Source organism: Saprolegnia parasitica, assembly GCF_000151545.1.
Source record: "Saprolegnia parasitica CBS 223.65 unplaced genomic scaffold supercont2.18, whole genome shotgun sequence".
Classification (NCBI taxonomy): Eukaryota; Oomycota; class Saprolegniomycetes; order Saprolegniales; family Saprolegniaceae; genus Saprolegnia; species Saprolegnia parasitica.
In genome coordinates, this window is record NW_012156412.1 from 39,133 (window position 1) to 50,581 (window position 11,449).

Below are 11,449 nucleotides of genomic sequence, written 5' to 3' on the forward strand. Positions count from 1 at the left end.
AAGAGTCAACGGCCATCGAGCTCTGTAGTGTACTTGTACCAAGGAATATGACGCCAAAATATAGGATTCTGGATGCTGCGACGTCGACAGCACCACCGATACCGTACTCTGTTTCAAATCGGAGTTGCAACTCTGGATTGGCGCCAAGATTTACGCTCTGGTGCTTGATCCTTGCCGCTGCACTCCAGCTCGTCCTACAACATCTCTCCTAACCCACACCTGATGAGCATACACAATGGAATGCACGGTAGGCAGTGGGCAGAGCTCTGTGGCATCGAGTTGCTTGACAGGGTAAAGCGAGCAACCTCTTCCAGGCTCGAGGCCTACAACATAGCAGGCTCCAGGTCACACAAACCGAACCCGATCGGCTCGCATAGATTTTGATGTGAAAAGAGACTCAGCCGGAGCATTGATGAGTCCTTCTGCAGAAGTTCATCGTGACGTCAAGAAGCCGTTTCAGAGACAAGCCGCTGCATTCAACTAGCATCGTCGGCTCGTCCGTGGCGGCGTTGATGGTACCTGTCCTAGCCTCCAGTACTCTAATACATATACGCACGTGTCGTCGTCCTCCGCAAATAGCACGGCGAATAACGTCCTTGGCGCGAGCCGATGCCACGTCGGATTGTTTGGCGCCACGACTGGCCGCCATTGGGTGACGGATCGGCTGTTCCGAGGTTGCAAGTGCAATTTGGACCCAGACGGTTCACGAAGTCCAAGTGCCAGTCACAGATTTGCAGCAGCGACACCACGCCATGAGCCTGGATGACGTCTACGTCGAGGCAGCGACGCCAAAGACGAGCGACGAGCCCAAGGTCAACACGGAAGATGAGAAGCACCCAATGGAGACAGCGAGCTGGGTCTCGATCGTCTTGATCTCGTGGATGGATGCGCTCATCCGAAAAGGCGCGTCGTCGCCGCTCAAGGAAGCCGACATTTGGCCCGTTCGGTACGCCGACTCGGCCGAAGGTCTTCACGCGCTTGTCCATGCCGAGTGGGCCAAGGAGCTCACAAAACCACAGCCAGCGTTCCACAAGGCGCTCTGGCGGTCCATGGCGCGCGACTCCATCTTGACGATCGCGCTCTACTTTGTCTACTCGTTCCTGATGCTACTGCAGCCGATCGTGATCAAGTCGCTTTTGCAGTACATCCAAGGCAAGCCCACGTCGCTCGGCCTCGAATCCGGCTACGGTCTCGCGGCGCTGCTCACGATCCTCTCGTTCGTCTCGGTGACGGTCATTGACTTTGGCCAGTACCTCTCGTCCAACCTCGGCTGCAACGCCAAGACGATCATCATGGACGTCGTCTATCGCAAGAGCCTCAAGCTCTCGGGATTCGCCAAGCGGGCTATGTCGTCCGGCGAGATTGTCACCTTGTCCAGCGTCGACTCGGAGCGCGTCTTCCAAGGCTACCTCCTCGGTGCGTGGACGTGGGCCTCGCCCGTCGCCGTCCTCGCCATCTTTCTCATGATCGGCTTCGAAATGGGCTTCCTCGTCGGCCTCGTCGGCGGCGTCTTCATGTATGGCATGCTCGCGCTCGGGTACTTCTCGGCCAAGACCGTCGGCGACACGCGCCGCGCGCTCCTCAACGTGCAGTCGGAGCGTGTGAAGCTCACCAACGAGCTCCTCCAAGGCGTCCGCGTCGTCAAGATGTACGGCTGGGAGGCGCACCTCGAGGCCGAGGTTGCGCGAGTCCGCGGCCAAGAGCTCGTGCTCCTCAAGCAGTACCACGGTCGCCGCGTCTTCAACACGATTGCGCTCAATATCGCACCGGTCATTTGCCTCGCTCTGTGTCTGCTCACGTACGTCGCCCAAGGCAACGCGCTCACGGTCGATGTCGCCTTCACCGTGCTCGCCTACATGAACGTGGCGCGGCTGCCGGCAATGACCTTTTCGAACGCGATTCTCTTCATCCAGGAGGCCAAGGCATCGTGCGATCGCATTGGTGCGTTCCTTCTGAGCGACGAAGTGGAGGGCGCAACCTTGGACACGCCGACACCGAATCCCACGTGCGACACCCCCAGCGTAACGATCACGGACGGCGACTTTACGTGGCACGCGAGTCCGTCCACGGACGCCGACCCGTCATTTCCGTTGACGCTGCGCAACATCAACCTCCACCTCGCTCCTGCCTCGCTCACGATCGTGGTCGGCGCTGTCGGCAGCGGCAAGTCCAGCCTCGTCTCGGCCCTCCTCGGCGAGATCCACCAAGTGCGCGGCACCTGCCACGTCACCGGCAACGTCGCGTACGTCAGCCAAGAGCCGTGGATCCAGCACGACACGCTGCGCAACAACATCCTCTTTGCCGACGCCTTGGACGACGCCAAGTACAGCGCGGTGCTCTCGGCCTGCCAGCTCACGTCCGATTTGCGCATGCTGCCGGACGGCGACCGCACCGAGATTGGCGAGCGCGGCATCAATTTGAGTGGCGGCCAGAAGGCGCGCGTGAGTCTCGCCCGCGCCATGTACCGGACCGAGGCAGATATCTACTTGCTGGACGACCCGCTGAGCGCGCTGGACGTGCACGTGGCGGGCGCGGTGTTTCGGGACTGCGTGCAAGGTCTCTTGGCGAGCAAGACGACGTTATTGGTGCTCAACAGTCACTACCATCTGCTGCCGCACGCGGACCGTGTCGTGGTCTTGGTGGACGGCGCGATCGCGGCGGACGGGCCGTTTGATGCGGTCAAGGCGCAGTTTCCGGACCTCCAGAGCTTTGCCGAGCATGCCAAGACAGAGGACGATGTCGCGTCGGTCAAGTCGGTGGTGGCAACGACGGAGGCGGCGACAACCGATGGCGTGCTCGTGGCCAAAGAGGCGCGGCAGATCGGAGCCGTCTCGGGCTCTACGTACGCCACGTACATTGGCTCGAGTGGCTGCAACTCGCTCCTTGTGTTTGCGACCATCTTTTGTCGTTTGGCTTGGCCCAAGCGTCGCTCGCGATCCTCGACTGGTTCATGGGCTACTGGTCCACGCACGAGTCGCTGCAGGGCCAACTCTCGTCCGCGTGGACTTACTCTGGTATTGCTGCTGTCTCGATTGGTCTCGTCTGGGGCCGCAGCGTCTACGTGCTCTTCATTGTGCTGCTCTGCTCCAAGTCGCTGCACCAGCGGCTCTTCACCAAGGTGCTCAGCGCGCCCGTCAACACCTTCTTCGACTTGACGCCGGTGGGACGCATCCTCAACCGGTTCTCGAGTGACTTGGACCAAGTCGACTCGCAGCTGCCGTTCTTTGGGATCCTCTTCCTGCAGTTTTTGTTTCAGATCCTCGCCGTCGCACTCGTGTGTGCTGCCACGTCACCGTTCATTCTGATTCTGTACCTCCCGCTGATATACCTCTTTTACAAGATTCAAGTCTACTACAACGTCTCATCTGGCGACCTCAAGCGCATGGACTCGACGACGCGGTCACCGGTCGTCAACTTGATCTCGGAGACCATCAACGGTCTCTCGACGATCCGCGCCTTCCGCATGAGCAGCGTCTTTGCCGCCAAAAGCCGCGCGGCCTTGGACTACAACCAGCGCTTCTTCCTCATCTATCGCGTCGCAACCCGCTGGCTGCAAATGCGTCTCGACTGGCTCTCGGCCGCCATCATCGCCGGCGTCGCCTTCTTGTCGATTGCGACCAAGGCGTCCGTGGGCCTTGCCGCCGCCGGCCTTGCGCTGACGTATGCGTCGCAGATGTCGTCCTTCCTCTCGCGCACGACTATGCTCTTTTCATTCATTGACAACATCATGACGTCCGTCGAGCGCCTCGAAGAGTACAACAGCCTCGAGACCGAAGGTGACACACGAGCCGTCACGACGACCGTCGACGCGTCGTGGCCAGCCCAAGGCGTCGTCACCTTTGACCACTACGCGATGCGGTACCGCGACCACCTCAACCTTGTCCTGAAAGACGTGTCGTTTACCGTGCCGGCTGGCGCCAAGGTCGGCATCTGCGGCCGCACGGGCTCGGGCAAGAGCTCGCTCATGGTCGCGCTCTTCCGCATGGTCGAGGCGGCCTCTGGTCGCATCCTCATCGACGGCGTCGACCTCGCATCCATCGACTTGCACACGATGCGGTCGCGGCTCACCATCATCCCGCAAGACCCCGTCCTCTTCTCGGGCTCGCTGCGCTTCAACTTGGACCCGTCCAATGGCTCGAGCGACGACGAGCTCTGGAGCGTGCTCAAGCAAGTGCACTTGGGCGACGCCATCTCAACTCTTGAGTTTGAGGTCGCCGAGAAGGGCGGCAATCTCTCGGTGGGCCAGCGACAGCTGCTCTGCATCGCGCGCGCCTTGTTGCGCAAGAGCCGCGTCGTCTTGCTGGACGAAGCCACGGCCAGCATCGACTTGGCGTCCGACCGGCTCATCCAAGAAACCATCAAGGACTGCTTTGGTCACGACGTGACACTGCTTGTGATTGCGCACCGTCTGGACACGATTCTGGACAGCGACCAGATTCTGGTGATGGCCGACGGTCGCGTGGCCGAGTACGGACCCCCGAGCGAGCTGCTCGCGAACGATGCGAGTGCGTTTGCACAGCTGGCCAAGCAGGCTCGATTAGGCTAAGCCGGCGATGACAAACAGCAATATATATAGTAGGAGCATGTGACAGTGTTGCGATCTTCTGTCATTGGCAATGGCTGCCACCCATGCACTGCCACAGTGAGATATCGCGGTTTGCTCTCGACGTCACGGTCCATGCGCTCGGTCGAGCCCGCTGCCGGCGCAACATGGCCCACCCGTTATCTCTCCGAGATATCCGCCAGTCGTTCATAGCCAAGGCCGACATGAGGTGGAAGCACTCGCATGATGACTTGCACGACTGCAAGAAGGCTCCTGGGCTCCATCGATGGCGCTACCATCGTGGCGACGACGGCCCGCTGTGGTCGTTGTCGAACAAAAGCCGAACTTTCCAATCCGCCTGTATCCGGATGGTCATTTGGAAGGACGGGCGAAAGTCGCGGACCGGCGGAGGATGAACCAAGGCAACTACTATGCTGGCAACATGGGCGGCTACATGGGCGGCTTCGTGATGAGCGGCAATGGCATGCCGTCGCCGACGCCTGCGGGTCAGATGAACATGATGCCACCGCAAGCGAGCGCGTTTCTGCCACCCGAGACGCCAGCGCAGGCGACGCCGGCCCACGACGCACGCTTCAACCGCGGCAACTACCGCTGCTCGCGCTGCGGTGAGCCCAAGAAGGGCCACGTGTGTCCGTACCAGCCCGCCAACTTCAAGTGCACAAAGTGTGGCAACCTCAAAAAGTCCTGTACGTGTGGCGCGCCGCTCAAGTGCAACGCCGAGGTCCAATGCGCCCTGGACGAGCACATGACGATCGCCAAGCTCGACTTGGCCGCGCAGGGCGTGACCGAGTTCCACGAGTCGGTGCTTGCATTCGTCGAAGGCGCGTCGTCGCTGTCGTAATGTACACTCTCTCCTGCATTAGATTTTGGATTTTGGATTCTTGGACTCCAGATTTTGAGTTCTTGGGTGCTTGGATTCTAGATGCTTGGAATCGTCGAGATGCAAGCGAAAGGAAAACGTGTTAGTTGATAGAGATTGTTAGGAATTACTGCTGGAGCTTCTTGGCGATCGAGGCCATGTCGGTCGCGAGCTTGGTCGCGTTGCCGTCGATCCAGACGAGCGAGTTGTGGTGCACGTTGAGGACCTTGAGGATCTGCGCCATCGGATTCGCGCTCTCGTCTTCCTGCGCCTGCGACTGGTTGAGCCGGTCGATCGTCTCCTTGAGTGCCGTCGACATCATCGTGAGCTGATTGTCAATGTCCACCGAGAGCTGCAGCCCTTGCTCGCGCTCAATGTCGGCCGTGTCGGGAATCTGCCGGTGGTTCTCAAAGAGCTTGTCCACGCTCGACTCGAGCGTCTAACATCATAAATGATGATACCACAGCGTCACCACCTCGTTTCATTCGACCTCGAGCGTCGCGTCGAGCTCCAGCTGGTACGCGCTGATTGTGTCGAGGTTCGCGTTGAGTTCCTTCTGCGCCATTTGCAGCCGGCGGACGTCAACCGCGAGGTCCCCGAGCTTCTTTTGGTTCTCCATGAGCTCCGAGTCCCAGTGGCTCACTAGAGAGTAGGATGTCACGCCTTTTCGTATCAAGGTATCGAGAACGCACCGCGCACAGCTTCGTTCGTGAACGCCATCGCGTGGTTCTCCAACTGCTCGCTCCACATGTTGATAATGTCCTAGTGCATAATACATCGATGCATGGCGTGGTCACATGAGGTTTGCGTACCTCAACCGTCTTGTCCTTGTACTCGGCGGGCAGGGCCGCTACAGAAAGATTGACGTCAGGTCCGTTGCCCACGAACAACGGGGGACGTACTCGTAGCCGCCGCGCTCGCATCGGCCGGCTTGGCCGCGTCCGTCGTCGTCTTGGCATCACCAAAGCTGAAGCTCGCGGCCGCCGGTTTGTCGTCTGCTGCCTTTTCCGCGGTCGCGCCAAACGAGAAACCAGCAGCCGGCGCGGGGGTCGCCGCCGGCTTGTCCGTCGTTGCGCCGAACGAAAAGCTCGTCGCCTTCGCCTCTGTCGTGGCCGGCGTCGCCGTCTTGGCCGCATCACCGAACGAGAAGCCGGTCGTCGCCGCGGGCGTAGCAGTCGGCGTTGCCGTCTTGGCCGCATCGCCAAACGAGAAGCCAGTCGCCGCAGGCGCCTTCGCATCCGTGGTAGCCGGCGTCGCAGGAGCGGTGGAGCCACCAAACGAAAAGCCCGTCGTCGCAGGCGCCGCGCTGGTCGCTGCGGCAGGCGTTGTCGTGGTGCTCGAGCCCCCAAAGGAGAAGCCCGTCGAGGCGGCAGGCTTTTCTGCGGTCGCGGCAGGCGTGCTCGCGCCACCGAACGAGAAACCTGTCGAGGCGGCAGGCTTTTCTGCGGTCGCGGCAGGCGTGCTCGCGCCACCGAACGAGAAGCCAGTCGAGGGCTTTTCAGTGGACGCTGCCGCAGGGGCTGCAGCACCAAAGGCGAAACCTGTCGAGGGCTGTCGTCGTGCTGGCGGCGGCGGGCGTCGCCGGAGCCCCAAAGGCAAATCCAGTCGTAGCCGGAGCGGCCGGAGCAGCGGGCGTAGTCGACGCTGCGGGTGTGCTGCCACCGAACGAGAAGCCGGTCGAAGCAGCAGGCGCCGTCGTCGACGCTGCTGCTGGGGTTGCGGCCGCGCCGAAGCTAAAGCCCGTGGTCGCGCCAGTCGCCGGGGCCGCCGGCGCCGCGGACGCCGTGCTGCCGAAGGAGAAGCCCGTCGTGGCACCGGCCGCCGGAGCCGCCGAGGCCGTGTTGCCGAAGGAGAAGCCCGTCGCGCCGCCGGCCGCGCCGCCAAAGTTAAAGCTCATGGTCGCAAAGGTGTATTGGGATTCAAAGCCAAGCAATTGGCCTGGTCGGTCAAGTGCGCCCTCCGGTTAAGTCCGGAAATCGATTTAAATGTGGCAGATGCCAAAATAAACGCGTGACGCGCCACTCGATGTGTCCTTGGTTGCACGTCGTGGTCGTACAATTGTATCTGACAATACTGTGCACACTGGTATCAAAAAATTCCAATACAAATACGTCGTGTTATCTGTACTGGTTTGTCTGCATCTGCAGGTTCTGTAGTTGAAGGATTGACACTGTGATGGACAGCGGTGAGCTCTCCTTGGCGCAACGCATCAAGCGGGGATTTTGAGTACGTTGGGTCTTGGTCAATGAAGTACTACATTAGTAGGCGCTTACGACAGAGTCTCGCATCTTAGACAACTATCTAAAGGCTACTATCGACATGGTGGGACGCCAGTAGCCTTGGGAAAGCATCGTGGAGAAGTACGAGCCTGGTTGCGTCAGCAGCGTTTCGCGGCAACTCTCAACGATCGTGCCGCCCACGTTTAAGTGGATTGTGTCGCTGGCGTGTTGCGCAGTCGCCGTTCCCAGGACCTCGAGCGCTATACGAAGGCTGCGCGCCATTTGCAGCTCCGTCAAGTCCGCGCCGATTGCTGCGGCAACCTCGGTGAAATCTAATGAAAGCTCCTATATTGTCTGCATGCGCTGCTTTTACTTTTCAAAAATCTCTTGCAACTGCCCCAACACCGTGTCTCGACGCGCTGCCTCCGACAACGAATCTACACCCCGGATTTAGACACGCAGATTGTGTACAGTTAGCGCACCAGCGGTCGCTTTGTTCGGGCCAAGATGGCTGCACTGTCTGGTTGGCGAAGATGTCGCGTGGGAGGGACGTGTCATGCGCAGGCACCAGCAGAGTGCTAGGACACTTTTGGGGCCCAAAATGTCTACTCCGTTTTGGGGGCTGCCTTGGGCAACTTGCCCCAGACCATAATCGTTTTGATTTGCCGTTGGAAACACAGATGTCGAGATAGACAGATCTACCCGCGGCCGGCTGATCAGGTCCATCGCAATTCATGAAAAAAAGCCAAGATCGCTTGGTCCAAGGACAGAAAACGACCTGGCGAAATGCGCCTCGTGACTTCAACCTCGCAGCTCGCACTACAAGTGGGAGCGATGTTATATGGCTCTCAACTGGCATCTGACCACGGGCAGTTGCTTTGCACCACGGGAGCAAGGTGTCCTCGCTGCATGCACGTCTTGGTATCAAGTCGAGTATACTATTACTGATGCCGCAGAGAGCAGTGGCGTACTTAGAGCTCGTGTCGGGCGGTCGAGGTCACGAAACCTGCTGCATGCACCAACAACCAATACTGTACGACGTGTGCCATGGGTACCGTCGTGCGTGGGTGCTGCCACGTCTCTGGTGTATAACATCGATCCGGTAACGTTATTTTGGACAAGGGCATCTTCAATTGATCGGAATCGACTGCGGATATTGATCTTCCAAGTGCGGGCGCCCAGCGATTTCTCAAGCTCGCGCACTCGTCCGTGCCCGTCATTGCTCATACGATCATGACGGGTGCATTATTTTCCTCGGTCATCTTTCTCTTATAGAACACAACTATGAGCAGGTCACAGTGTGGCCTCAAGACGACGACTTCATCTGCAAGAAATCAAGGAGACGATGAAGCTCCTTTTGCGCCGTGGCTGAGAGCCCTTTGGTGTTGAGCGTGCCCTGGCGCAGCATGTCGAGCGCATATTCAAAATACCGCGCATCTTGGTCGATAAAATACGCGCCTACGCCATCCTGAGCGTTTTCAACCAAGGGCATCGGTCAACCGTCGTCGTCACGGGGCGTCCAGTGGCCTTGGGAAAGCATCGCTTGAAAGAACGTGTCGGGCTGCTTGCAAAACGCCGCGCCGCTGCGTAGCGCCAAGAGTGTTGCGCGACTGGTCTCGAAGAAAGTGCCGCCGACGTTGAGGCGGATCGTGTCGTCGGCAATGGCCGCCTGGGCTTGCGTGAGCTTCTGAATCGTGTTGCGGCGATTTTGCGCCGTACGCAGCGCTGCAATCTCGGCCTCGATAGCGGCGGCCGATCGCTCGTAGTCGTCCGTGACCTTCTTCATACCCTTTTGGCGTTCCTCTTCCGCTCGTCGAATACGCTGAAGCGTGGCAGCGAGGGTCGTGGTCGAGGCTGCGACTAGCAAGAACGATGGGTACACCTTCATGCGTCGGGAGGCAGCGTACCTGGGATGGTCGATGCCCTGTCGTTGCTGCTAGCAGAGACGGGTGGTACGGCTCGAAAAGTACTGGCGGAAGCGGAACCAAACGCTGGGCCTGCAAAGCCCGTTGCTTGTGCCACCCCAAAGGGTGAACCTCGAAAGCCAAATCGGGCTCTAGAGCCAAAGGCGGGTGCGGCGCCATACGGAGAATCCCCTCCTGTCGAGGGGTGTGGGGTTGGAAGAATGGACTCCATGGCCAGCGCCCGCAATGTGAACAAGAGCTGGCTTCTCGCCGACTCGGAGAGTCCGTCGGCGTCCAAATGGCCCGTGCGAAGGTACGCCATGACCCGATCAAAGTACGTGTAGTTGCCGTCAATAAAGTAGGCGCCTACAGCACTTTCAAGACGCGAAGCCACCGACTTGAATTGTACCGTCCCGTGCGCGGGGCTGCCACGTCTCGCTCGTCACCATCGCGTAAAAGAACGAGTCTGCATCCCGCAAAAGATTGTCCTTGCTCGTCTCAAAGACGCGGCCACCGACGTTGAGCTTGATGGTCTTGGGCGCGACAGCAGCGTTGGTCTCGAGCCGCGCTTTCTCGGTTGCCTCGGACGCTTGGAGCTCTTGGAGCTCGTTGAGCAAAGCCGCTAAACTCTTGTCGACTTCCGTGAAGGCCTCGTTGATTTCCGCCGTCTTGGTTGAGTCATCGCATCGCAGCGTTCGCAGCTCTTTCAGAGTTGCTGCGTAGGTCGCTGCCAACACCATCGGTTTGGTAAATGTGAAACCATGGACCAACCGACAACTGGCAACAAGAACGGCCACGCCGGATAGCAGCGTCTCTTCTATGGCTTCTAAACATCCAAAAACGCTGCCAAGGGCTTTTGCTTGAAGTTGCTCTTATGTACGAGTCCCTATCCCCAACACCATAACACTAAAAAAGGTTGCAGTCTTGGATGATAAAGAAGGATAGCTACGATGCCTCCATCAACGAGTCCATCTGGAGGTAATTGAGCAGTAAATGGAGCTGCTGGAGGGCTGTGGGAGGAAGCCCCTTGGTGTTGAGCGAGCCCTGGCGCAGTGCATCCAGAGCGTACTCGAAATACGTCGCGTCTTGGTCGATAAAGTAGGCGCCTAATAATGATACATCTCTTGAGGACCAGAAACAATTAGGTTCAAATTGTCGACCGTCGACTTCGCGGGGCGTCCAGTGGCCTTGGGAAAGCATCGCGGTAAAGTACGAGTCGGGCAGGGCCAAGAGTGTTGCGCGGCTGGTCTCAAAAAGGGTACCGCCGACGTTGAGGCGGATCGCATCGTCGGCAATGGCGGCTTGCGCTTGCGTCAACTTCTGAATCGTGTTGTGGCGTTGCCGCGCCGCTTGCAGCACCCCAATGTCGTCATCAATGGTCGCTGCCGTGCGGAGGTACTCGTCCAGAACCACGTTCGTGGCCAGGCGGCGCTGCTCTTCTTGCTGCCGGATTTTCTCGACAGCAGCAACAATTGTTGGTCGACTCGCCTCGACCTTGGTCCGCACACCTAAAAGTCATGTCAGCGATGTCGTACACAAATGTTTGCGCACTGGGTACGTACTCGAAGAGCTCGCGCTGGGCGCAGCACTCGCTGTCGTCCCAAACGAAAAACCCAAGCCTGGGGTCGGGGCGGGACCAGACTCAAAGTCGTCGCGCTTCATGTTGCCAAATGGGTTGCCGCGCTTGGCACCTGAAGTTGGCGTCGTACTCGTGCGACTCGAGGCAGCGCTGGCGCGGCGGGACGAGCGCTTTGGCGAGCCCACCGACGGCTTGAGCACCCACTCCATGCCAAGCACCCGGAGCGTGTACGCGAGCTGGCGCATCGCCGACTCGGAGAGGCCGTCGACGTCCAAGACGCCTGTGCGAAGGTACGCCATGACCCGGTCAAAGTACTTGTAGTTG

At 59.4% G+C, this 11,449-nt stretch overlaps 5 protein-coding genes across 5 annotated transcripts; 2 read left to right on the plus strand and 3 right to left on the minus strand.

The window, feature by feature from the left end:
• Positions 1-736: 736 nt before the first annotated feature.
• SPRG_05834 (hypothetical protein) lies at positions 737-4,584 on the plus strand. Its single transcript, XM_012344414.1, has 2 exons — positions 737-2,865; positions 2,925-4,584. Exons 1-2 carry the CDS (start codon positions 753-755, stop codon positions 4,544-4,546), a joined length of 3,735 nt encoding a protein of 1,244 aa, XP_012199804.1. The 5' UTR covers positions 737-752; the 3' UTR covers positions 4,547-4,584.
• A 333-nt stretch (positions 4,585-4,917) lies between these two features.
• On the plus strand, positions 4,918-5,423 carry SPRG_05835 (hypothetical protein). Its single transcript, XM_012344415.1, has one exon. The coding sequence runs from the start codon at positions 4,956-4,958 to the stop codon at positions 5,403-5,405; it is 450 nt and encodes a 149-aa protein (XP_012199805.1). The 5' UTR covers positions 4,918-4,955; the 3' UTR covers positions 5,406-5,423.
• A 127-nt stretch (positions 5,424-5,550) lies between these two features.
• On the minus strand, positions 5,551-7,330 carry SPRG_05836 (hypothetical protein; the record flags this gene model as incomplete). Its single annotated transcript, XM_012344416.1, has 6 exons — positions 6,965-7,330; positions 6,326-6,885; positions 6,236-6,273; positions 6,116-6,185; positions 5,914-6,065; positions 5,551-5,862 (listed from the first exon to the last, which is right to left on the minus strand). Exons 1-6 carry the CDS (start codon positions 7,318-7,320, stop codon positions 5,551-5,553), a joined length of 1,488 nt encoding a protein of 495 aa, XP_012199806.1. The 5' UTR covers positions 7,321-7,330.
• A 1,618-nt stretch (positions 7,331-8,948) lies between these two features.
• SPRG_05837 (hypothetical protein) lies at positions 8,949-10,286 on the minus strand (the record flags this gene model as incomplete). The annotated part of the gene is made up of 5 exons (XM_012344417.1): positions 8,949-9,100; positions 9,143-9,502; positions 9,550-9,578; positions 9,801-9,912; positions 9,956-10,286. 5 exons carry the CDS (start codon positions 10,284-10,286, stop codon positions 8,949-8,951), a joined length of 984 nt encoding a protein of 327 aa, XP_012199807.1.
• A 205-nt stretch (positions 10,287-10,491) lies between these two features.
• SPRG_05838 (hypothetical protein) lies at positions 10,492-11,424 on the minus strand (the record flags this gene model as incomplete). Its single annotated transcript, XM_012344418.1, has 3 exons — positions 10,492-10,652; positions 10,707-11,054; positions 11,109-11,424. 3 exons carry the CDS (start codon positions 11,422-11,424, stop codon positions 10,492-10,494), a joined length of 825 nt encoding a protein of 274 aa, XP_012199808.1.
• Between the last annotated feature and the right edge of the window lie 25 nt (positions 11,425-11,449).

Bases quoted from the DNA above. Each gene is read 5' to 3' on its own strand.
- SPRG_05834 (XM_012344414.1), top strand. From the start codon at position 753: ATGAGCCTGGATGACGTCTACGTCGAGGCAGCGACGCCAAAGACGAGC. The intron at 2,866-2,924 runs GTGGCTGCAACT...GCTTGGCCCAAG, and splicing joins CGCCACGTACATTGGCTCGA to CGTCGCTCGCGATCCTCGAC.
- SPRG_05835 (XM_012344415.1), top strand. From the start codon at position 4,956: ATGAACCAAGGCAACTACTATGCTGGCAACATGGGCGGCTACATGGGC.